The sequence below is a fragment of the Argentina silus genome, assembly GCF_951799395.1.
Source record: "Argentina silus genome assembly, chromosome: X".
Classification (NCBI taxonomy): Eukaryota; Metazoa; Chordata; class Actinopteri; order Argentiniformes; family Argentinidae; genus Argentina; species Argentina silus.
In genome coordinates, this window is record NC_139653.1 from 44645505 (window position 1) to 44670133 (window position 24629).

The 24629-nt window shown below is 47.8% G+C and overlaps 1 protein-coding gene across 1 annotated transcript in view; it reads left to right on the top strand.

Annotated features, from left to right (window-relative positions):
- Positions 1 to 904: 904 nt before the first annotated feature.
- LOC310822411 (histone-lysine N-methyltransferase 2A-like) overlaps positions 905 to 24629 on the top strand; it is a gene marked incomplete at its 5' end in the record, with an annotated part of 52748 nt that continues 29023 nt past the window's right edge. The window contains 12 exons of the mRNA XM_083694749.1: positions 905 to 1150; positions 10775 to 10847; positions 11237 to 13265; positions 13595 to 15032; positions 16513 to 16690; positions 17661 to 17889; positions 18588 to 18652; positions 18782 to 19345; positions 20420 to 20496; positions 20980 to 21228; positions 21539 to 21685; positions 22967 to 23056. Coding sequence (XP_083550875.1) covers positions 905 to 1150; positions 10775 to 10847; positions 11237 to 13265; positions 13595 to 15032; positions 16513 to 16690; positions 17661 to 17889; positions 18588 to 18652; positions 18782 to 19345; positions 20420 to 20496; positions 20980 to 21228; positions 21539 to 21685; positions 22967 to 23056 — 5385 coding nt within the window. The remainder of the gene's footprint in view (positions 1151 to 10774; positions 10848 to 11236; positions 13266 to 13594; positions 15033 to 16512; positions 16691 to 17660; positions 17890 to 18587; positions 18653 to 18781; positions 19346 to 20419; positions 20497 to 20979; positions 21229 to 21538; positions 21686 to 22966; positions 23057 to 24629) is intronic.

Below are 24629 nucleotides of genomic sequence, written 5' to 3' on the forward strand. Positions count from 1 at the left end.
ACGCGAATTAGCACTACGAGGTCTTTAGCCGAACGACTGAATTAATAATTTCAACAATAAAATAGAGGAAAATATCAAGATAAAGTAGTAAAACGTCTAAAATCCTGACAAATGAGCTTGTGAAATGTCACACAAGGACTCCACGTTCATCCGGGAAACTCTTGCTGCTGATCCCTCGTGCGCTCACTGCTCGAAAGTTTTACCGGACAGTTTACCGCCGCGGACTCCAAAATGTACTTTCTTAATAGAAAAGCATATTTAGTTGTTTTTTTTGTTTTGTTTTCTTTAGTTCCGTTGTCTTTCAAATGAGAAGGAATGTTTTATTCGAAAGCTGATTGCTGCGAACTGTATCGAGTTAGCTAATTGCTCGCGAACTTGGCTCGTTGTTGACTGGACAGCGACAAGGTGCTGAAACAAGTTTGCTGTTGGCGAGTTAGCTAGCTATTTTAGCTATTTAGGGTTTGTCTTTTGGGGATTCGTTTAAATGTAGCAAGGTAATTTGGTATTTGTCAATGGTCGTGAAGACCAGGAGTGTTGTGGCAGTAACGTTGCAAGGAATGACATCAGCAGCTTGTATGCTAAGCTAGCTAACGCTAGCACAAGCAAAGTTGGTTGCTAGCGCCGTTCACGACGTGCAAGGTGGATTCTTCAGGCATCAGTACAACGACTTTTGGTTAACTGAAGCCCCTTTCCCGGGTAAATAGCCCTGTGACCTGTTTTATAACTGGCTATGGAAAGCTTGAATAGTTCATATTGAAGATATACATGTTCCCACTTTCCATCAGCCCTGGAACATGGATGGATATGTATTTCATGTATAAAAAGGGAAGCCCGATGGTAAATGCAGGTTTAGGGCTACACCCACTCAGCTCTCTGATCTCTGGGCAAGCAGGCAGAGTGTAAAATGGCGCACAGCTGTCGGTGGCGGTTCCCCGCTCGGCCCGGAGGGAGCAGCAACTCGGGCACCGGGAGGAGAGCGGGCCGAGTCCGGGTCAATGCCTCCCTCCGGAGTGCCCCGGAGACTCACCTGAACACGACCGGGGTTGGACCTGGGTTTGATGCTGCAATACAGGTCTCCTCTGCGATCGGTAGCAACCTGCAGAAATTTGAAGATGTTTTGGGGGAGTCGAGTGGTTCAAGCAGCGGGGAGGTAAGTGGAGGACCAGCTGATAGTGGTTTATAGCTAATACTAGGCACCGATAGCCACAGAGAGGACTGAAATGAGTACTAACCCTAACCCTTCCCTGACCCACGGTTGGAATACGGAGGAGTAGTTTGGTGTGGCCTTAGCTACCCCTAGTCCTCGTGAAGAGTGACCGAACTTGTCATCGTCAAGTCACAAGCTAACTTTTTAGTTGCTTGGCCTTGATTCCCTAGTACACTAGTGGTGGGCATCAAGCTCATCATCATAGTTCAAGCCATGCATTTGTTGTTTTCTCACTTTTCGAGATTCATGCCCAGGGATAGCAAGAAAGTCCATTTCATAACAGCATCTTGCTGTGATATAAGTGAAGAAGCCTGATGACTAGCTAGCTTCACACAGTGAGCCCATAGATACATTACTTGTTTAACTAGGGAATTAGCTGGAAATCCAATGCTTCAAATACTAAAATAATCGTAAAGAATTGCGGATATAAAACAGAAATGCAGCGCTAGTTTTCTAAAGCGGCTGTAGACAGTACCTCGGGTGACTGAAGGACCAGCTAGCTGATGTAGCTACCTCTGCCTGACTCAAGCTCAGATGAACCGTAAACTCACACATCTTCCGAGCTGAGCATGTTGTCTTTAGATATATTATTGATGTATTACCAGCACTACTGACTTGCTAACATTACACGCTAGCTAGTAATGTAGCTTTTGACATGTGTAACTAGTGTAAACGTTATTTCGCAGTGAGTATTAACTAGCATGGCATGGGACCTCCCAGTTAGCGAGCGAGGGTCCTGCTTGAAAACAAAACATGTCAACTTAGGGAGCGTAAGAAACATGACTTCACGTTTGTGACTCGATCATTGAGCCAGCTTACTTTAAGAATACCCTACAAATCTTCCTTTGGTCCTTGTTCTATCGTGTTAGCAACATCCACTTTTTTATAAGCATTCAAGCTAGCGAGTAAAGAAATAAGCATTCAGGTGTTGCAGTAGCTGTTAGCTTGCTGCGAGGTGTCAGTGCGTATGCTAATGTTGTGAAATGTGTATCCCATCTTGATTTCCTTTAGTGCTTATTGTAACGCATTGAGTTGAGGTACATTTTTAATGTATGAAAGGTGCTTAAGGTTTATCATTATGTTGTCCAACCTTAAGGCGAGGTTTGTTTAGCTAAATTAGCTATTTATGTATTTTTTTCCTGCATTGAGCAAAACATTTATAATCTATAAAGATGCTGGGTAGTCCAGGTTGTGATGGATTTAGCTCTGTTGTTCAACTCGCATATTTGGGTTTAGCTGAGCCTCTACCATGCTACGCACTACGCCACGCTTGCTCTTGCTGATGCATAGGAAAATGGGTGGTGGACATGTTTTTCCCCCCTCTTCACACAGTGCGTAGTACCAAAATAATGTCGGAATTGTGGTCATAGCAGATGACGTGTGCTAGCAGGCTACAATTCCTAAAACGAGGAATTTAGCTAGGTATCTAGACTCGAGAGCAGCTTTCGTCAGTCTTGTATGTTTGATGTTGCTACAAATTAGATCGTTGGAGTAGCCACTGTCAAAGTGCTTGCCAACAAGCTACAATAACAACGAGTCGTTTAACGGACCTTGTGATGTGGGGGTGTGTTCGGTTTAGCGAACTACCATCTTCCTTTTTTCACGATGAGCACGCGTTCATTGCAGTGGGAGTAGACCATGGCAGTGTTTATCACTATCATTGTAGTCGAATAGGACAGCGGGTGGTATCAGATGAGAAACATCATTTATTAATCTATCAGCTATTTCTGCTGTTTATTGCAAAGTAAACTAAATAAAAACCGCCTTCGATCAAATTGTGGAATAATGTTTTGATCTTCTCAACATTAGCTTGCATGTTTTTACAGAATAGCACCACTGGGCATTTACCCTTCTGGTGTCCCTTAAGTGTTCATCAGTGCAGTTGATTTCTTCAGTAATCATTGGGAATATGCTTACTGATTCTATCGTGTTTACAGAGCATTGTGAAGTAATGGTTGTGATTTGAAGTTGCCTAAAGTGTACTAAAGTTTGTACTAAAGTCTGCAATGTTGTTGCCTTCTTAAGACATGATGAAATGTATTTCAAACATTCAAAGGAGGGTATGAGACACTGTGCCCTCACTTTTTAAGCAAGGCGGTCCCGTCTGCCCGTCCTCACACACAATGAGGGAAAACTAATAGCACTAGCTGTGATGCGTTGAGACAGGCGGCCTCAAATCCCACTGGAACTTGTAGCTCATGGAAGTTGCGGACACAGCATTGTGATTTCATTGAGAGGGGATGTTGCGCCTGGGCAGGATTGTTCTGGCTCATCGCAGCCTGCTGAGCTCACTGAGCAGCCGGACACTCGGTCTGAGCCAGCCGGGCCCCTCCTTCACTCCTCCTAGGCAGGCAGACCCACTTCAGTCACACAGGGTCTGTCCGCTCTGAGCACAACTTTTCTTCTGACAGCTGCCACTTTGGCATAGATTAGCGAAGCCTATTGGGAGAGCTCAAAAGGGGGCTTGTAGACTGTTGTTGTCCAAATGGAGGGCATTTGTAGGCTTTGTACCACTTTTACAAATTCCTTGTAGTGATCCAGCCAAATTGTGTTTTAGGTTTTTAGGCAAATCACTGTCAATGTTGACATTTTGGGGTAATAAGACTTTCTCTCCTTTTTTTCCTCGGCTAGAATGAAACCCCTCCTCTCTGTCATCTGATCTCAGATTAAGACCCAATCACTCATCAAAAGTGCAGCTGAATAGATGTATCTAACCAAGCGCTTTGGCTTTGCCCCACTGGTTTTAGATAACAAGTGTGTTTGGGTGGAAGGAAGGGATCCCCCATCCAGCAGGTGTTTGGCCTATTTACACGGCAGAGACCCCCCCAGCCCCCAGCCCCCCGAGACAGCGTGTGGATCCAAGCAGGAAGCTTTGTGTCTGCTTTTATTCCAGCTTTCATGAAGTAGCAGGCGGCTGAAAGAGCACAGGCACAAATATCAAAGGGTGCAGAGAGAGACCCCCATCCCCCAGGGACGACGCTGGTAGGGGAATTAGTCACAGGCCCTCCCATCCATGGCTTTATTCTGCTACAGCAGGCGGGCAAAGGGGTTTCACCTCAGCTTGGAGAAAGGCGGCAATTGGGGGTGGGGGGGTGGGGGGGGGGGGTTGGGTCTCCAGACTGTCCTTTATTGCCCCTTTGGTAGGCGCGTCTTGTCTTTGTTTTGATTAGAGCTTCTCTGTTAGAACTGCCTCAGTTTCTACCCCTGACTTACTGCGGCTCTCTCTGGTCTTTGCTGTGATTAGGGCTCCAGTTAGAGTTGCTTAAGTCCCTGAAACGGTGGGTGTGAGGTGTGGGAACATGAGCCATCAATCAGTGTTACATCTCCAAGGTGTCGGTGTGTGGGCAAATGTGAAGGACTTCAGTTAATCTCCTGGCACATGGTTGAAACAAACACCAACCTTTTGCTTGGCCAGAATTCCCCTTGTAATCCAGCTACTTGTTTGAGGGGGGTTTCCTATTCTGTGTAAGCAGAAAATTAGTCATCATTGGTCAGGACAAACCAACCGGACTCCCACAGTGGCCTTTGAACAGGAACGTGGCATCAGAAGGACACGTATCGGATGATCTCATTGCCAATTGAAATTCCAGGAAGAGATGAGAGCCGAGTGTCCATAGTAAATCAGATGGTGAAGTGAAGCCTCTGGCCAGAGAATCTTCATTCTACTGCTTCGAAATGATTCAGAGTGGGTCTACACTGAGGGGGAACGGCTGGGCTGAATTACTACCATGAGGAGGACAAGACCAGGAGACTTATTTGTCCATGCTCAAACCTTTGATTGATTTAGGATTTATTTTCTTCTTAACAGTAAAGATAAACAAAATATTATATAAAATATCCTTAGTCTGATAGGCGTAGCCAGCCTTACAGCTGCAGGTGTAAAGACCTCTTCACCCCTACTACCCCGCTGTACATTTTTCTCTCCTGTTAATAAAAAAAAAAAAAAACTCCTTCTTCTAGCATTGTGACTGCCTATGGTCCCTGGTCCGAGCATTGATTACTTTGTCTTATGATGACTGATGGATAGATGATTCACTTACTTAAACAAATGTACTTGTTGTAAGTCGCTTTGGATAAAGGCGTCTGCTAAATGCCATAAATGTAAATGTAGATACAGCACAAGGAGAGACTACCATGTCATAAGTATGTCATGGTCTTGTCATAGTGCCTAACGTTTTACTGTGTAGACCTTTCAGCGCTGCATGTTGTTAACCAGATGTGTGTGGTCCTTCATTCACCACCCTTGTCACACTGTCAGTCATATCTTTTGCCTTCCATATGCAAAATTAATGTGATTGAGTAAAGGGAGTTTTCCTTTCCATGTACAAGAGTTTCTCTGACAGCCTCTCCTCTCTAGTGTCTCCACAGTGGGTGCCTTCTTAGTGCTGTAATACAAGGACTGACTGAAACCCCTGACTTGCAGATTTATCTAAGAGATGATTATAGCATAGTATTATTTCTGTACCGGGTTCCAAGAAAAACGTCCCAAGTTAAAAATGTATGACTTAACAATGTAACGAGACTAGTAATTACAGAGGATTGGACGTTCCCCTAGACATTTAGATTCCCTGGAAGTCTGAGGAGAACTATTCCCTCTATCAAGTGTTCCAGGGGCAGAGTTAATGATCAGTTTCACTACTTGATGTGGTGAAGTGGGGTTACAGCCATGGCAGAGAGCCACGTGTGGAGCATCAGGAGTGCTGAGGAGTGGAGTAGAGCTTCCCTCTGAAGAGCTCTTCTCTGCCCATTTCCTGCAGATTTTTCAGGTGCACTTTAAAGCTGTGAATCTCCCGTTCTACCACATCCCAAAGGTGTTCTATTGGATTCAGATCCGTGACTGGGAAGGCCACTGAAGAACACTGAACTCATTGTCATGTTCATGAAACTAGTTTGAGACGACTTTTGCTTTGTGACATGGTCCATTATCATGCTGGAAGTAGCCATTAGAAGATGGGTAAATTGTGGCGATGAAGGGATGCACATGGTCAGCAACAATACTCAAAAAGGCTGTGGCATTCAAGCGATGATTAATTGGTATTAACAGGCCCAAAGTGTGCCAAGAAAACATTCCCCACACCATTACACCACCTCCACCATGAGAAGGTGTACAGGTGTTCCTAATAAAGTGTTTGGTGAGTGTATATTACACACATGCATACATACACGTACAAATTATTATTATATATATATTTTTTTAAATAAATATATATATTTTTATTTATTCTTTTTATATTTTATTGAGGATCTAAGTACGTTTGGTTAATTAATTGTAGCTGTTATTACAAATATATTTGATCTAATTGGTAGATTAGTAGATCAAATACATGTGCAATAACGGTTACAATGAATAAAACAAACAAAGTACTTTAATTAAAAATATCTTGACACAACAGGAATATCACAACAGGAATAATACCGTAATGGAAGTAAATTACCATGTTAAAAAATATAATAAATAATGTGTGTATGTATATACACACATACACACACACATGCTAGGTACTATATATATATATAAGTACCTAGTACTTGTGTGTATGTGTATACATATCAACCCTGATAAAAAGCTTTCTGATATCTATTAAACATATTAAGCTTTTTGTAACTCCAGAAACTCACCAGGTTAGCCAACCAACTCTACCACTTTCAACCACTCAACCAACCAACTCTCTACCCACTCCATGAGCCATTGGAGTGGCTCATCCTATCCATATATCTGTCTATCTAACATCCTATCTATGACCTTCAAACATACAATCTATCTAACCTTCTATCTTTCCAACCTTATATCTATCTAACCTTTCACCTACCTGGCCGTCATCTTTTCACTAGTCACTACTGCTTCACTCAGTATAATCCATACTGGTTAACCTCTTAATTTTTTTATATTTGTATACCTCCCCCCTCATCTGTCCATCCTCTCTTTCATCTATCCATTCATCCATCCCATTAACCAACCAACCATTCTACAATATCTCACTTTCTTTCAACTGCCCAGAAAATGTTCATCAACCCTGATAAAAAAGCTTTTTGTAACTCCAAAAACTCATCCAGTTAACCAACCAACTCAATCACTCTCAACCAACTTTTTACTAGTTTCTCCTGTAACATATTTTTCCCTCAGCTTCTCCCAGCCCACCTCTTTGATATTTCCTCAGGTTATCTGGATAGAAGATCTCTTCATCTTGGTAGAACTGTCAGTCACATCAGCCGCTTCTCACCTCGGCTCATTTATCGAGCAGTACAGAACGACCTCAAATCTATACATCTGCTTTTATGGTTATGTACTCACAGAGGGACAGGCCCTTCACTGTACCAGATGCATGAGCGTTTCCGCAGTGAGTCAGACTAAGCAGTCTCTCCTCAATAATCTATAAAGGAAAGACTGAAGTCAGGACCGTGTCATTCATGCACAGATAGTAAGCAATGCATTGTACAGCGCAGCAGGAAGGAGTGGGAGTTTGCATGTTGTGGATGGTAAAGCAAACAAGGAACCAGAGGGCACTTAGAACACATGCTGAGTGAATCAACAGTCAGAGGTTTCCTCATAACCACCTTCCCTTGGAAAGACAAGAATGGAGAACGACAACAACAATGGCTGTTACACTCTCTTTCGTCCCTTCCGTCACCCATGTTACCTATTCATCTACATTGCTGCACAATGTGTTGTTTACTCTTAGTAGCAGGTGCCTTGCCTTGCCTTGCCTGTCCGGCTAGTGAGCCCATAAGCCTCGTTTCACACGCTGCTCTCTGATCTGCCTGTGGGCGGGGAGTGAATGTGTGTCTCCGGCGCATGGCTGCACACACACACACACACACACACACACACACACACACACACACACACACACGTGAGGCTTGTAGTGTGTGGGAGGCTTGTTTAGATAGGGATTTAGTTAGATTCTGTGGGAGCATGTTCACCAACCCAACCCCTTTTCATCCCAGTTGTCCCTTGAGGCAGAGCTGAATCTCTGTTGCTGCACCATGTGGTCAAGATGCTGCTCCCTCCCTTTCCTACCCTCCCTCTGTGTTTTGCCTTTTCTTTACACCTTGCCGTGTAGTTCACTCACAGGGGGTGGGGGTAGGGGGTGTGGTACATGCAGGTGTGTGTAAGTGCCTAAGGCAGGGTCGTGATGTCATTGAGAGCTGCTCGCACTGTCCCAGCTACAGCCACTCAGAGCTGGCCATTCTAACTCCCCCCCCACTCCCCCCACCCCCCTAGCTCTGCAATAGCACCTAGCAGCCCGAGAGAGGTTGCTGACCAGTGGAGGCTGGTGGAGGTACACACATTTGATACCATTCCTGATTCCGTTCCATGCATTACAATGAGCCTGTCCTCCGATTTCTGCCTCCACCAGCCTCCTCTGATGCTGACATATGCTTCCTGGATGAACTGCAGTAGAAGGACCAGATTCAAGTTTCAATGTGGCGGCATCTTAGTGGATAGAAGTTAATCAAAATAGAAAAACAAAGCAAGTCATTCTTAATGAGGCTGTTTATATGATATGTTAAACCTTAATGCTTAATTTTGCCTAATCAAAACAATAGTAATTGATAGATGATAACACCCATGTAACACACTTAATCTGGAGAAGATTATATGCACTGTAGAGACAGGCAGGCAGGCAGGCAGTTCAGTTGGCTGGTAGAACAGTGGTTAGATATAGTGAGCTGAGTTCTGTGTGTGGACTAGTCTTTAGACAGCAGCTGCTCTACAACTGGGCCGAAGGGACTTCAACTGCAGCTCTGCTCACTGCTATAAATAAATATTATAGAATGACACTCCCCCCTCTCACACGAGGAGGGGAGAGAAACACAAAAGACTGGCAAAGAAACCTGGATATATGCATCATCTTCTAGCAGAGAGGGCCAGCCGGGGTTACTGTGTGTGTGTGTGTGTGTGTGTGTGTGTGTGTGTGTGTGGACATGGGACCATAGGTAGATTGATGCATGTTGATGATCTTTATGTTGTTTGATACAGCATTAAACATGTCTTGCTGTGATTGATCGACATAGTATTTGTAATTTCTTTTTTGTGCAAGTTAATAGAATGCATTGGGACATTTTTATAGGATTAGTAGAAGTTTGAGACACACACACACACACACTTTCTAAGAAGACTATTATCCAGAGTTAACCACTTACAGTACACATGACCTGTGTGTGACGTTAGCATTGATGTCAGGTAACCTAGCAACCAGCGCTGCCCCAGTTACCTGAGTGCCATCCGGAGGTCAGGTTGAGTTGACAGGTTAACACAACACACTCAAGGATATAGGTAAATAAATCCCAACTGCTATCATTTACTGTTTTTTTAGCCTATCATATGTCTATGTTAGGCCCCACCAGCCTCCCTTGGTCTACATGGATCCATTTGTCTTGGTAATTTTCCTGTTTGAGTCATTAAAAGACCCTAAGTGAATTGTTGGTCTTGGTAGTTCTTGCCCTTGTTCTCTTTTAGATATGTCAGTCAGTGAGACATTGTTTTGCCTGAGCATGACTTACTGGCGTAGCATGTACCTAGAACGGGAAGAGGGTTGAGTGTGGTTTGACGGAGCCGTTACTCACATCCCCGGTTTGAGTGGTTTCATATTGAGAACGTTTGTACAGTTCTGAGCCTTCCTTAGCTTAAGGCGGCTCGTCTTGAAAGGAACGGAAACGGAATGGGAGGAGCGGTGTGAGTCAGCAGGTGAAAGTGAGATTGAGAACCATTGGGCTGTTTCGTGAAGGGGACACGTCTGGTCTTCATCTGCGAGTTCTGTGCTGTGGTTTCAGTACCAGGATGACTCAAGTGTAGATCTAGACCTACTGTATTTATTTCTGAATTCAGTCTGTTATTCACTCATAGCCCTGTGTCACGGACCGGCCCCCTCTGTCACGAACCGGCCCTTGGTGTCTACGTGAAAAAACATAGCCAGGTTGCAATTGCTACCCTAGTTAACCTGTGTCAATGCTAGTTTAACTAGGATAGCATTTGCGACCTGACTTTGTGAATGCAGTGTGTGTCTGTCATGTGTCATCTGAGTCCTCCAACCGTGGATCTCAGACCTGTAGCCTTGGTCCTTTCTTGGACGGCCAGCTCCAGCATTATTGCTATTATTATTATTATTATTATTATTATTATTATTGTTCAGGTGTTATTTAAAATGAAAGGTGGTGAACTATACATAACAAAACTAGTGGGACTGGTGTCCTACATTTCCAGTCTCTCAATGTCATAACAATCTTCAGTGTTCTCCAGGTCAAACAAGAGAATCCGTTGAAGAGACTTGTTGGAGACATGGTAGAAAGCGAGCGTGGGCCACGCCCCTCTCTTTTATATCCTTCTGGCAGGAAGTACACCTGACAGTAGGGGATGTCTAACACTTCCCTCTGGCATAAGGGTTATGGGGTGTGTAGTCAGTTATGTAGTGTCTCGTAAATACAATACAATCTACCTAGACCTAGGGTCATCACACCTGGCATTTCCATGTAAAGAAATAGGCCTTAGAAACATGTTGATGAATCAAGAAGAATGTTGTTTGATTTAGGAACATATTTAATCTGTTTCTTTTTCTCCCTCTCTAGGAAGAAGTATTTGTAGGATTTGGAACAGTCAGTGAACACAGAAGAATACACAGTCCCTCAAGGACATCAGCGGGTGAACAAGTTATTTATAAATATCCACCGTCCAGTATATTGAGGGACTATATTGAAGTTGGACCAACGATTGAAATCCCATATTGTATAACAATTCCTCCTACATTATTTTAGTCAGTGTATAGACCAGGGGAGGCTGGTAGAGGTTGAAATGGGAGGACAGGCTCATTGTAATGCATTGTTTGGAATGAGGAAAGGTATCGGTGTTTGAAACCTTTCCTCATTTCATTCCATGCATTACAATGGGCCTGTCCTCCCATTTCAACCTCCACCAGCCTCCTCTCATATAGACCTAGTTACTTTATCTACTAACAGCAGGTCGGCTGTGTATTGAAGTTGGCCAACTGATTGAGACCCCCCCCCCCCCCTCTCTGTTTTGTGTTTTGACAGTAACTCCCACTCAGGAGAAGAAGCCCAGAGGCCGGCCCCCGCGGGCCCTGACTGCAAAGAGAGCATCGGCAGGTGTCGCCCCTCCCCTTTCGCCCGCCTCACCTGCCCGGGGTAAACCAGAGGGCTCACACCCGCGGCCGGGTGAGAAGGTGAAACGGTTACCTGGCAGACCCCCTGGATCTGGAGAGAAGAGGAGAGGCCGCCCCCCTGCCTCGGGCAGCCAGAGGGGCTGGCAGGTTAGCAGCCATGCAGCAGGAGAGGACGGCAGGCATGCAGGGCTGGAGCACGGCTCCGCCGCTCCACACCGCCGCAAGGACACAGCAGAGGAGGAGAGGGACAGGAAGGCCACCAAGAGGACTCCGCTGGGGTCCGTACAGACGCAGGACGCTGAGGCCCCGCCTGCTAAAGTGGGCTGTCAGGACTCCAAGGTGACCAAGCTGAAGAGGCTGAAGGAGGTGAAGCTCAGCCCTCTCAAGTCGCGGCTCAAGAGCATTGCTAAGAAGGGCGTTCCCGTCCCCGGTGTGCCCCGCCGCAGACGAGGACGACCCCCCTCTGCCGAGCGCCTCAAAGCTGAAGCGGCCGCAGCCGCTGCTGCAGCCTTGGCCTCCTCCTCCTCCTCTGGATCAGAGGCTGGCCTGACCGAGGCAGGGGCTGGGAAACAAAGGGCCTTCAGGGTCCGCAGGGACAGAGACACAGACCCCCACACCCCCCAGGCCAGGCTGTCAGATGATGCCTCCAGCCCTGACCTCCACAGCTCTCAACACTCCAGCCCCCCAGCCTCCCCGTCTCCCTCTAAGCAGGGCCGGCCGCTGGGGCTGAGGCAGAGCCCCCGCCACATCAAGCCTGTCAGGATAGTCCCTCCCTCCAAACGCACTGACGCCGCCATCGCCAAACAGCTGCTGCAGCGCGCCAAGAAAGGGGCGCAGAAGAAGAAGCTGCTGGAGAAGGAGGTGGTGGCTGTTGGAGGCCCCGGGGCGGGTGCGATGGAGGTGGGCATCCGGAGGAGGAGGAGAACCCAGCTGAAGAACATCAGACAGTTCATCATGCCCGTGGTCAGCACAGTCTCTCTGCGCATCATCAAAACCCCCAAGCGCTTCATCGAGGACGAGGGCAGCTTCGGAGCTCCCCATCCACACATGAAGGTGGCCAGATTGGAGCCTGTGCCGTCTGCTGTGTTGGCGCCACCCCCCCAGCCAGCCTCCACCCCCACCCCCTCCCCGATGCTGGTGTCAACAGCTACTGTCACCACTACCGCTGCTACGGCCGGGACCCCCGTTCCAGCCGACGCCTTCTCACTCCCTCCCCCGCCTCCCCCCACCACCGCGCCATCCAGCGCCACTGCCATGACGACCGGCCTCCTCAACAACAGCACGGCCAGTAACGGCGGTCGCTTCAGCAGCAGCGCGGCGTCATGCGGCTCCAGCGCCGTGTCCCAGCACTCCTCCCAGCTGTCCTCGGGGGAGTCGTCCCGCTCCAGCAGCCCCAGCCTGGACGACTCCTCCTGCGACTCCCAGGCTTCGGAGGGCACGCAGGCCCTGTCGGAGCCTGACGAGGAACCTCACGACCACCACCACCACCACGACCACCACCACGACCACAACCGCTCGCCGTCCTCCCAGGGAGAGCGAGACGCCAGCCTGCTCCACGCCTCCAGGACCTCACGGCCCCCCTCACCTGAGCCTCAGCCGGAGCGTGTGGTGCTGGTGGAGAGGGGTCGTCGGGGGCGCAGAGGTCAAAGAGTGGGCAGGGGCGGTCTGGGGGTACGGGGGAGAGGCAGCCTCACGACTCGAGGGAAGAAGGCCATCATCAGCCCCGCCACAGGTGTGCTCATGTCCTCTTCGTCCCTCGTTGGGTCTCAACAAGCTTCCTCTACAGCCTCCTCATCCTCCTCCCCCCCGCCTCCTCCTCTCCTCACCCCCCTACAGCCCCCCCAGTCTTCCTCCAACAGTGAGCACCAGTCCCCCTGGATCCTGCCCCCCCACTTCCTCTCTGGACCCTCAGCGCACTCTAGTCTCCTGGACAAACGCAGGTCAGTTGACTGGACATGGAGCTTCTGCCTCCCATGAAGAATAGAATGATGTTTACTGATAGATTTCTTTTGTGAATTTAGTTGAAACGTAACACAGTTCTCTAGTCTGACTTAAGCCGAGTTTTGTGTCAAAACCGGGAGGTGTCATAATGGTTAACTTGATTAGATGGAAGCCAATGACGGGACACTATCAAAATGTTTTTTTGGAGGGAAAGTTTTTCCTGTGTGCCAGCCAAGTCTAAAATAAATGTAATAATGTTGGTTTGTTTGTTTTGTTTTGAATGTTAAACATTTTTAAACATTTTTTCTTTATTTTGTCCACTCCCCAGGTCCATCCTGAGAGAGCCGACTTTTCGCTGGACCTCCCTGTCTCGCTCCGAGCTGCAGTATTTCTCCTCTGCTAAATATGCCAAGGAGGGCCTTATCCGCAAGCCCATCTTCGACAATTTTCGCCCTCCCCCTCTCACAGCTGAAGATGTGGGTCTGATGCCCTCAGGCGCCAGTGCAGGGGGGGTGGGACCGGCCGGCTTCCCCACACCAGGTGGAAGCGGCTCTGGGGCTGGAACACGCCTGTTCTCCCCCCTGCACCACCACCAGCACCCTTCGTCCCGCTACGAGACACCACACCAGAAACGCAGCCCACTGCTACGCGCGCCACGCTTCACCCCTAGCGAGGCTCACTCCCGCATCTTCGAGTCAGTCACCCTGCAGTCGTCGTCCGTGAGCAGCCCCGGCTCGCTGTCCCCTCTCCAGTCCTCGTCGGGCCGGAGGCGCAGGATGAGGCGGGCTCTGGGGACTCTGCGTGGCCAACCACACTCTCCATCCCACTCTATGACCAGACGCAGCAGCCAACCAGGCAGCCAGATGATGGAAAGAGGCTCGTCTGAGATGTTGCCACCAGGCTCCATCTCCTGCGGTAACCCCAGCTCTCTGCCCGGGGTGGCAGCCGTCTCAGCCAGTAGTGCCTTACCCTCTACCCCCTTCAGTACCTTCCCCTCCAGCCCCAGCAAGAGAGCAGCCGGGAACCCAGCCTCCACCTCATCATCCTCCTCCACCACCCCTTCATCCTCCCAACTCTTCCCTGTCTTCGCTCCAAGCCCCCAGGAGAAGGGCCGAGGAGCTGGGAAGGGAGGCAGAGAGCGGAACGCCTCTGCTTCCAGAGAACAGCCTCCCAGGGAGAAGGACAGGGAAACCGAGAGGAGCCAAGAACGCGAGAAGGAGAATAAAAGGGAGGGGAAGAAGGATTGGGAGAAGAGGGGGAAGGCCTCCACAACAGAGGCCTCTTCGAATGCGGCGTCCAGCCTGTTTACAGTGGAGGGCGGCAGGGAGATGGACGAGTCGCTGTCCTCTCTGGCTCCCAAGAAGACCCCCGGGAGGAAGAAGTCGTGTGTAGACTCTGGTACTGAAGCTGCTGCTGCTACTGGTGCTCCCGCAGACCTAGGAACAGTCCACCCTGCTCCGCCTCCCTCCCTAGCCAAGGGACGCCTGTCTAAGAAGGGCCGGCCTGTAGAGAGGGGAGCAGAAGCTGAGCCGGGGGAGAAGGAGAAGGAGAGGGAGAAACCAAGTGCCCCCACCCAGCTGCCAGGCCCCCCAGGACAGACGGGCAAGCAACCCCCAGCCCCCTCCCTGGGCTCCATGCTTGCCCAAGCTGAGAAGCAGCAGGTCACAGACAAGCGGGTGGTCGGGCTGCTGAAGAAGGCCAAAGATCAGCTGTTTAAGATTGAGAAGAGCAAGTCTCTGAAGTCTCCGGACCAGCCTAAAGTCCAGGTCAGTCTCGTCTCCTCTCCTCTCCTCTCCTCTCCTCTCCTCTCCTCTCCTCTCCTCCATCCTCTCCTCTCCCCTCTCCTCTCCTCCCCTCTCCTCTCCCCATGCTCTCCTCTCCTCTCCCCCATCCTCTCCTCTCCCCCATCCTCTCCTCTCCTCTCCCCATGCACTCCTTCCCTCTCCTCTCCTCTCCTCTCCCCCATCCTCTCCTGCTCTCCTCTCCTTTCCCCCATCCTCCCCTCTCCTCTCCTCCCCTCTCTCATGACTAGTTTTATACGGTAAACGAATAAGCACCATGTCTCCATTAAACGCCTGTCTCCAGTAACAGCCGGGCCACTAATGACATTAAAGTAAATAAGTGCCTGTCCCTAATAAACGCCGGCTCAAAATACATTGTTTACCGGTGTGTATTCTCTGTTGATATTAGCAGATGATTAAAGCTATATGATTCTGAGCAACCGTTACTGGTATTTATTCAACACTCTGACAGACCGTTTACAGCAGTCTTGTATGGAAACGACAATAAATCACCGTCTCCATGAAAGATGAATCTGGTTTTGACTTGATTGTAGGCTGATAAAGTTGATATAATGTTGGCGATATTTCTCCTCAGTGTGATATATTGAGCTCTGTCAGCAGCGGCGTGGCGTTAAACAGAATAACCGCCGGCCTCCAATATGCTGCTGGGTACACTCAGTGGTCGGGGCAAATAAAGGCCCGGGCTACTAAAAAACATTTGACAGTAGGCCTCATCAAGACCATAGGAAAAAGCTTTGACGTGATTCTGTAAATATTTGCTATAAATAGGAAGGTGAGCGTTTGAACTCGGACTGAAACTTGATAATAGGAAAGTCCCTGTTAGGGTTTTATTCAGGGGGAACTCTGCCGACTTCATACATAATGCAGACAGCAGTGCAGAAACGCTTTTGAAAAGTACTTTCCTTTTCCTTTGAGAACACTCAAAATGCTTTGAGTCAGAACATTGGACCACTCGGGTAAGTGATAAAAGTGTTTTAAGCCCAGTTCAGATCTATTAGACATGAAGAGATGAAACTGGAGTTTTTCAGAATTCAGTTTTATTTGAGCTTATAGTGTTGTGATCTTAAACTGTCTGGTTGCATTTTTACCAGAACATTCTAAAGCTTGCCAGTTTAATCTGCTCTGGTCTGGGTTGTGTTAGATGTGAACCAGAGGAGGAAGCTGGTGAAGGTGGAAATCGGAGGACGGGCTCATTGTAATGCACGGAACGGCATGAGGAATGGTATCAAACACACGTCTTTGATACCATTCCTCATTCCATTCCGTGCATTACAATGAGCCCGTCCTCCGATTTTTTACCTCCACCAGCTTCCTCCTCTGGTTCACATCTAACACAACCCAGACCAGACCCTAACCTCCCCTGGTGTGAGCTGGGATGTAGGGATCCCCCCTCCTCCTATTATGTGACTGTAGTGTAATGATCGATGTTTGCCTGTGTTCCCAGGGCCAGGAGAGTGACTCGTCGGAGACGTCAGTCCGCGGTCCACGCATCAAGCATGTGTGTCGTCGCGCTGCAGTGGCCCTGGGCCGTAACCTCGCCGTATTTCCTGACGACATGCCCACCCTCAGTGCCTTGCCCTGGGAGGAGAGGGAGAAGATCCTGTCTTCCATGGGGAACGATGGTGAGACTCGTAGTCAAAAAAACCCCAAAAAACATTTAATAGCTAAAACCTGGCAGAAGACAAACTGGGAGAGGAGAGAGGGTGACAGTAAGCACATTCAGACAGAAGGTCTCGTGTAGTGTTCAGTTTAAACACCAACCAAGGACATCTGTCCAGCCCCCTTCCCTCCCCCACCACAACCCATGTGTGTCATAAGCTTTTCTCAAATGTTAGGAACACGACTCCTCGCGTCCTCTCCTCCATCCTCCACTCGCTTCGTCCTAAAAAAGCATTGGAGGGGAACATGTAAGAGGAGGAACCTAGATCTTCTCCTCCAATGCGTTTTCAGTAGGACACGAGTGGAGGACAGAGTAGAGGACGCGGGGAGTCGTGCTCTGAACAATTGAGGGGAAAAAAATCCTTCAGTCAAAAAGAAGAGATTCATAGTTTAAAAACTCTTGCACACACACTTTACCTATGCATGATTTCATTGGGTAATGGTGACGTGGTCCTCTGTGGCTCAGTTGGTAGAGCATGGCGCTAACAACTCTGGTTGTGGGTTTGATTCCTGCTGGGACCATACATACTGAAATGTATACACTCACTGCAATGTAAGTCCCTTTGGATAAAAGTGTCAGCTAAATGGCATATATTATTATATTAATAATAATATAATAATAGGAGGTCTGGCTCATAGTAATGCATGGAAATGAGGCAATTCCCGATTCCGTTCCATGCATTACAATGAGCCTATCCTCCGATTTCTACCTCCACCAGCCTCCCCTGACACAGACATAGTGTACGCAGTGGGATTGGACATGTTCCTTTTACCTACTGTGTTGTATGATTTCCTCCTGTAGAGTCAGTCAATTAGTCATAACCCTCACCCTAAGATGTATATTGGAATGTACTGTATAGTTGGTCTGTATAGTTGTATGTCTGTGTCTAATGTTTATATAACATTGTGCTGTGAATGGTTTCCCCCCTGTAGATAAATCGTCAGTAGCGGGCTCTGAAGAGGCGGAACCCCAGTCCCCTCCCATCAAGCCTGTGACGAGGCACAAGACCATTCAGGAGGCGGGGCCGCCCAGGAAGGGGCGTCGGTCTCGGCGCTGCGGACAATGCCCGGGCTGCCAGGTGCCTGAAGACTGTGGCGTCTGCACCAACTGTCTGGACAAGCCCAAGTTCGGGGGCCGCAATATCAAAAAGCAGTGCTGCAAGTGAGTTTGAGGGTCGCAAAAGGCTTCTACCATACCAGAGTGGTGTTTTAGAAGAGTGGCGCCAATGAAGGGGTCAATTTTCTTTTGGCTAAAGCTTATGGAGACTCAAAATGGTTCTTTTACGCAAACCTATGGAGCAAGTTGCCAGGCGACCGTGTGTTTGTCTGGCCAGCCAGTCTGCTATCTTAGATCATCGTTAACTGATAACTGAATAGATACTGCAATTTCAAATGCGAAACATTTTGGCTATACTAAATGTTGTGTTCAAGAGAGTTTTTTTCAAAATGTGTGGTATTTTTTTTTTATTTTTATTTTTTTTATTGTTTTACTTGAGTAACCATGATGTTTTGGGGCAGAAACTGCCTTTTTTCATCCACCATTTTTCCCGGTTAGAAGTCTTGTTAGCGCCACCTACTTAACCCATAAAAAATCAGTATTGGGTAAATCAGGAAGGATTTTTTAAAAGTATTTCAAGCCTCCAGTAATTTAACTGGCGCCACTCTTCTAATACACCACTCTGTGTCATACACTACAGTAGTAGTCTCTGTTTAATGGTTCACCGCTTTCACTAAACTGATTGATTTTGAATTTATTAGAATACAGTACAAACTTTATTAGCTCACAGACAACCACAATATGTCGAATGAATATGTCTGAATGTGTGTTTGACTTTGTGTCTTCTGTACACATTGTCATAGAGTTAGGAAGTGCCAGAACCTGCAGTGGATGCCTTCTAAGATGTTCCTCCAGAAGCAGGTCAAAGGTTGGTGTCTTGTTAAAAGCCTTTTAAACCCTATAAAGCCTGTACTGTATCTACCACATAAAGACACAAGAAATCATTATTTCTGTATCTCATGGCCCTCTTTTTACCTGGTACCTTTTCCATTTTCAGGTAAAAAAGACAAGAAGAAAAACAAATTGTCCGAAAAAAAAGAGGGGCTTCATGCCGTCAAGGGCCCAAGCTCTGAGCCCAGCCTCAAACCAGCCCTGCCCTCTCTGAAGGAGGACCCACCTCGCAAGAAGAATGAGACCCCTCCCCCAAAGCCAGGGGAGGAGAGGCAGAGACCACAGCCACCCTCACAGCAGCAGTCCTCTCCAGCCCCCACCCCAACCCCCAGCCCTGCCCCAAACGAGCCCCCCCAACCCCCCACACTAGCCCCAGCCTCTGGCCCGACGACAGAGCCCAAACAGCCCTCAGCCCCCGCCAGTGCATCCAGTAGGAAGGAGCGGAAGCTCCAGCAGCCCACCCCTCCTTCCTCCTCATCTTCCTCCTCTTCCTCGTCCCCCCAGAGCTCCCCTTCCCCACCCTCACAGTCCCAGCAGCTCCCACTACAGCAGCAGAGGCCTCAGAACCAGGCGCCGCCAAAAAAGGATGGGCCGCCCAAGTCTCCGCCCACGGAGCCCAAGAGGAAGTCCCACCAGCAGCAGAGCTTGGCCGCACCCACGGCAGACACAGGTCAGAGCAGTTCAGGTAATCACAATTCTTATTTTCCTTCTTTTTCTTCCTACTTCTTCCTTCTTCTTTTTCTTCCTTCCTTACTTCTTCTTCCTCTTTCTTCTCCTCTTTCTTCTTCCTTCTTCTTCCTTTCTTACTTCCTCAACTTCCTTCTTTTTCTTTTTCTTCCTTCTTTCTTATTCTTTTTTTTTCTACTTTCTTTCTTCTTCTTTTTCTTCTTCTTCCTTCTTTCCTTCCTTCCATCTTCCCTCTTCCTTCTTCTTATTCCTTCCCCCTTTCTTCTTCTTCCTCCTTCTTCTCTTTCTTCTTCTTCCTTCTTCTGAAATTTGATTTTATATGTATATACACTCACTGAACACTTTATTAGGAACACTATACTAATACTGGGTAGGGCCTCTCTTTGCTCTCAAAACAGCCTCAATTCTTTGTGGCATTGATTCCACAAGATGTTGGAAACATTCCTTTGAGATTCTGGTCCATGATGACTTGATTGCATCACGCAATTCCTGCTGATTTTTCAGGTGTACTTTCAAGCTGTGAATCTCCCGTTCTACCACATCCCAAAGGTGTTCTATTGTATTCAGGGCTGGGAAGGCCACTGAAGAACACTGAACTCATTGTCATGTTCATGAAACTAGTTTGAGACGACTTTTGCTTTGTGACATGGTGCATTATCATGCTGGAAGTAGCCATTAGAAGATGGGTAAATTGTGCCCATGAAGGGATGCACATGGTCAGCAACAATACTCAAATAGGCTGTGGCATTCAAGCGATGATTGATTGGTATTAACAGGCCCAAAGTGTGCCAAGAATACATTCCTCACACCATTACACCACCTCCACCAACAGGTGATCCTAATAAAGTGCACAGTGAATGTATATATATAATGAAATGACAGGATCACTTGAGTTGGGGTCGTTTTGTATGAGGATATCAAGGTAGCCTTTGTTGTTCTATTAGCTCTCCCTACCATACTTTGTTTACCTGGGTAATAGAATATACTATTATGATGGATATTGTCACATTTCTGAATGATATTAACTGTTCTACTCGTACAACCTGTGTTCTTTCAGCAGCTGAAGTCAAACAGCTGAAGAAGCTTACTCCCCGCTCTGCCCCTCCTCCGCCTAAACGCAAACCAAAAGACAAGGTAAGTTACCCTAGCTATGCAGTCCAGTACCAGTCCTGTAGTCCCAGTACCATCCCTGCTGTCCCAGTACCAGCCATGTACTCTGCAGTCCCAGTACCAGCCCGGCAGTCCCAGTACCAGTCCTGTAGTCCCAATACCAGCCCGGCGGTCCCAGTACCAGTCCTGTAGTCCCAATACCAGTCCTGCGGTCCCAGTACCAGTCCTGTAGTCCCAGTACCAGCCTGGCGGTCCTAGTACCAGTCCTGTAGTCCCAGTACAAACCCTGTATTCCAAGAGGATGATGATGACTTCATTGTATACAATAGGAATTCACTCTGGCATATGCTGATGGTCACACACTGTAGACAGACACGCATCACAACACGACACTTACATACTGGCATACAGTAGTATTAGTAGGAATACACATTTCAGTCTGAGTGGCTACCTCTTGTTAACTCTCTCCTCTCTCCCCCCCCCCCCCCGCTCCCCCTCCCTCCCTAGCAGGAGAAGCCACTGGCCATCATACCTGACAGCAGTACTTTAAACTCGCTGAGCACTCCCTCGACTGGGGGCCCCACCGCCCAGCAGCAGAGGGCTGCCTGCGACGGAGTGCATCGTATCAGAGTGGATTTCAAGAGGGACTATGACGTGGAGAGGGTCTGGGAGACGGGCGGCCTCAGCCTCATCACCTCCGTGCCAATCACACCAAGGGTGGTCTGCTTCCTGTGTGCCAGCAGTGGCAACGTGGAGGTGAGAGCTGAGAGCTGGCATCTTTCTCTTTACCCCCCCCCCCCTCCCTTAACCCTGAATCAACCCCTATCCCTTAGACAGTTGGGTTAGAGAGAGATACCTTGTTCCATTTCATCCATTACAATGAGCCTGTCCTCCCTATTTCTCCATTGACAAGCTTCCACTGCTTCCACACCCATATATGGATGATGGGTGGGTGGATGGATGGGTGGTAGGGGGAAGGGAAGGGATGATGTACAATGATGTACTTTGTTGATGTTTAATCACTACACCTCCTCTCTGAATGACACCCTCTCCTCTCCTCTCCCAGTTTGTCTTCTGCCAGGTGTGCTGTGAGCCTTTCCATCTCTTCTGCCTGGGGGAGACAGAGCGCCCCCTGGAGGAGCAGCTGGAGAACTGGTGTTGCCGCCGTTGCCGCTTCTGCCACACGTGCGGGCGCCAGCACCAGAAGACTAACGTAATAAAGCTCTCCATCTATAGCCTTCCCTCAATACCACTGATCCCCCCCCCCCCAAGGAAGAAATAACCCAATAGTGTTTCTGACTGCAGGCCCGTAAGGATGTTAACATGCGCTAAATGTACTACCTACGTGAATCTGAATTGTTAGGAACACAACCCCTCGCCTCGTCCTCTCCTCCGTCCTCGTCCTACTGAAAACTCATTGGAGGAGAAGATCATCCAGGTTCCTCCCCTTACATGTTCTCCTCCAATGGTTTTTGAGGACGAAGCGGGCGGAGGACAAAGCGAGAGTTGTTCCTAACAATTTAGAAAAAGACTTGTGTAAACATCTTCGCTGGCCTGCAGTCGTAAACACTGTTTCTTCCTTGTGGGCGAATGTAGATTAGTGGTATTGATCGATTTTTCAAACGCTCGCAGAAACACCAGACAGTATAAATCTGTGTAGTCAAAGTGAATGGATTCTTTTTCAACGATGTTATGAAAGAAAGAAAGTCTTTCCTTTTGTTATTAGATTCTGGTGGAATTTTTCCTCCCCAAGAACAGAAATGTTGAGAATGTGAAACAAACATTTTTTACACACATAAATACATAAATCAAGTGACTTCAGCTGTTGACTCATCTGTCATTCTATTCTTGGTGTTTGGTGGATCGTTATTGAGATCGCTGTCACGGTGGAATGCTTTTTGGTTTCCATGGTGGAAAAACAGCCCATCTGATTAGCGTTGTTACATCATTAGCCTCCTAACCACTTGGCCTGTGTTCAGTGTCTATCCAAGAGGCAGAGCTAGAATCACAGCTCCCCAAGCAATGGAAAGTTCCATGGATTTTGAATACAAACCTTGTCATCTGAGGCAAAATCCCAATTGAATGTTAACCGTACTTTAACCAGTAACCAAGTCTATTGAGAACAGTGTAACAGTGTAGTGTAAAAGCCAGTGTCAATGATATAACTGGTTTCTGCAGAGACAATTGTCTCAATGTGCTTTACAACAAGAACAATAAATAAATTAATAAATAATATAAACAATAAATATAATATCAACTAACACCAAACATACTATACACATCTCTCTAGTCATGAGGTAGGGAAGATTTGAACACTGTTTTGCTCTTTGTATTGGCTGTCAAGTGTTGGCTAACTGATTCCAAGCACTGGAAAGTTCCATGGGTTTTGAATACAAACCTTGTCATCTGAGGCAAAATCCCATAACCAAGTCTATTGAGAACAGTGTAACAGTGTAGTGTAAATGCTGGTGTCTCCTTCTGTCTCTTCCTGTAGCAGCAGTTGCTGGAGTGTGACAAGTGCCGCAACAGCTATCACCCTGAGTGCCTGGGCCCCAACCATCCTACCAAGAAGAAACGAGTCTGGGTACGGACCTGCACTGCACTGCACACGCACGCACGCGCGTGCACACGCACACCATCCCTGCACACTCTCACTCTCTCCCTGCACACATACCATTCCTCTACTCTCTCTTTTCCTGCACACATAGTTCCATTCACACATCTCTCTCTCTCTCTCCACATAGTTCCATTCACACCATCTCTCTCTCTCTCTCTCTCTCTCTCTCTCTCTCTCTCCACATAGTTCCATTCACACCATCTCTCTCTCTCTCTCTCTCTCTCTCTCCACATAGTTCCATTCACACCATCTCTCTCTCTCTCTCTCTCTCTCTCTCTCCACATAGTTCCATTCACACCATCTCTTTCTCTCTTTCTCTCTCTCCACATAGTTCCATTCACACCATCTCTCTCTCTCTCTCTCTCTCTCTCTCACTCTCCACATAGTTCCATTCACACCATCTCTCTCTCTCTCTCTCTCTCTCTCTCTCTCTCCACATAGTTCCATTCACACCATCTCTCTCTCTCTCTCTCTCTCTCTCTCCACATAGTTCCATTCACACCATCTCTCTCTCTCTCTCTCTCTCTCTCCACATAGTTCCATTCACACCATCTCTCTCTCTCTCTCTCTCTCTCTCTCTCTCTCCACATAGTTCCATTCACACCATCTCTCTCTCTCTCTCTCTCTCTCTCTCACTCTCCACATAGTTCCATTCACACCATCTCTCTCTCTCTCTCTCTCTCTCTCTCTCTCTCCACATAGTTCCATTCACACCATCTCTCTCTCTCTCTCTCTCTCTCTCTCCACATAGTTCCATTCACACCATCTCTCTCTCTCTCTCTCTCTCTCTCTCTCCACATAGTTCCATTCACACCATCTCTCTCTCTCTCTCTCTCTCTCTCTCTCCACATAGTTCCATTCACACCATCTCTCTCTCTCTCTCTCTCTCTCTCTCCACATAGTTCCATTCACACCATCTCTCTCTCTCTCTCTCTCTCTCTCTCTCCACATAGTTCCATTCACACCATCTCTTTCTCTCTTTCTCTCTCTCCACATAGTTCCATTCACACCATCTCTCTCTCTCTCTCTCTCTCTCTCTCTCTCTCTCTCCACATAGTTCCATTCACACCATCTCTCTCTCTCTCTCTCTCTCTCTCTCTCTCTCTCCACATAGTTCCATTCACACCATCTCTCTCTCTCTCTCTCTCTCTCTCTCTCCACATAGTTCCATTCACACCATCTCTCTCTCTCTCTCTCTCTCTCTCTCCACATAGTTCCATTCACACCATCTCTCTCTCTCTCTCTCTCTCTCTCTCTCCACATAGTTCCATTCACACCATCTCTTTCTCTCTTTCTCTCTCTCCACATAGTTCCATTCACACCATCTCTCTCTCTCTCTCTCTCTCCACATAGTTCCATTCACACCATCTCTCTCTCTCTCTCTCTCTCTCTCTCTCTCTCTCCACATAGTTCCATTCACACCATCTCTCTCTCTCTCTCTCTCTCTCTCTCTCTCTCCACATAGTTCCATTCACACCATCTCTCTCTCTCTCTCTCTCTCTCTCTCTCTCTCTCTCCACATAGTTCCATTCACACCATC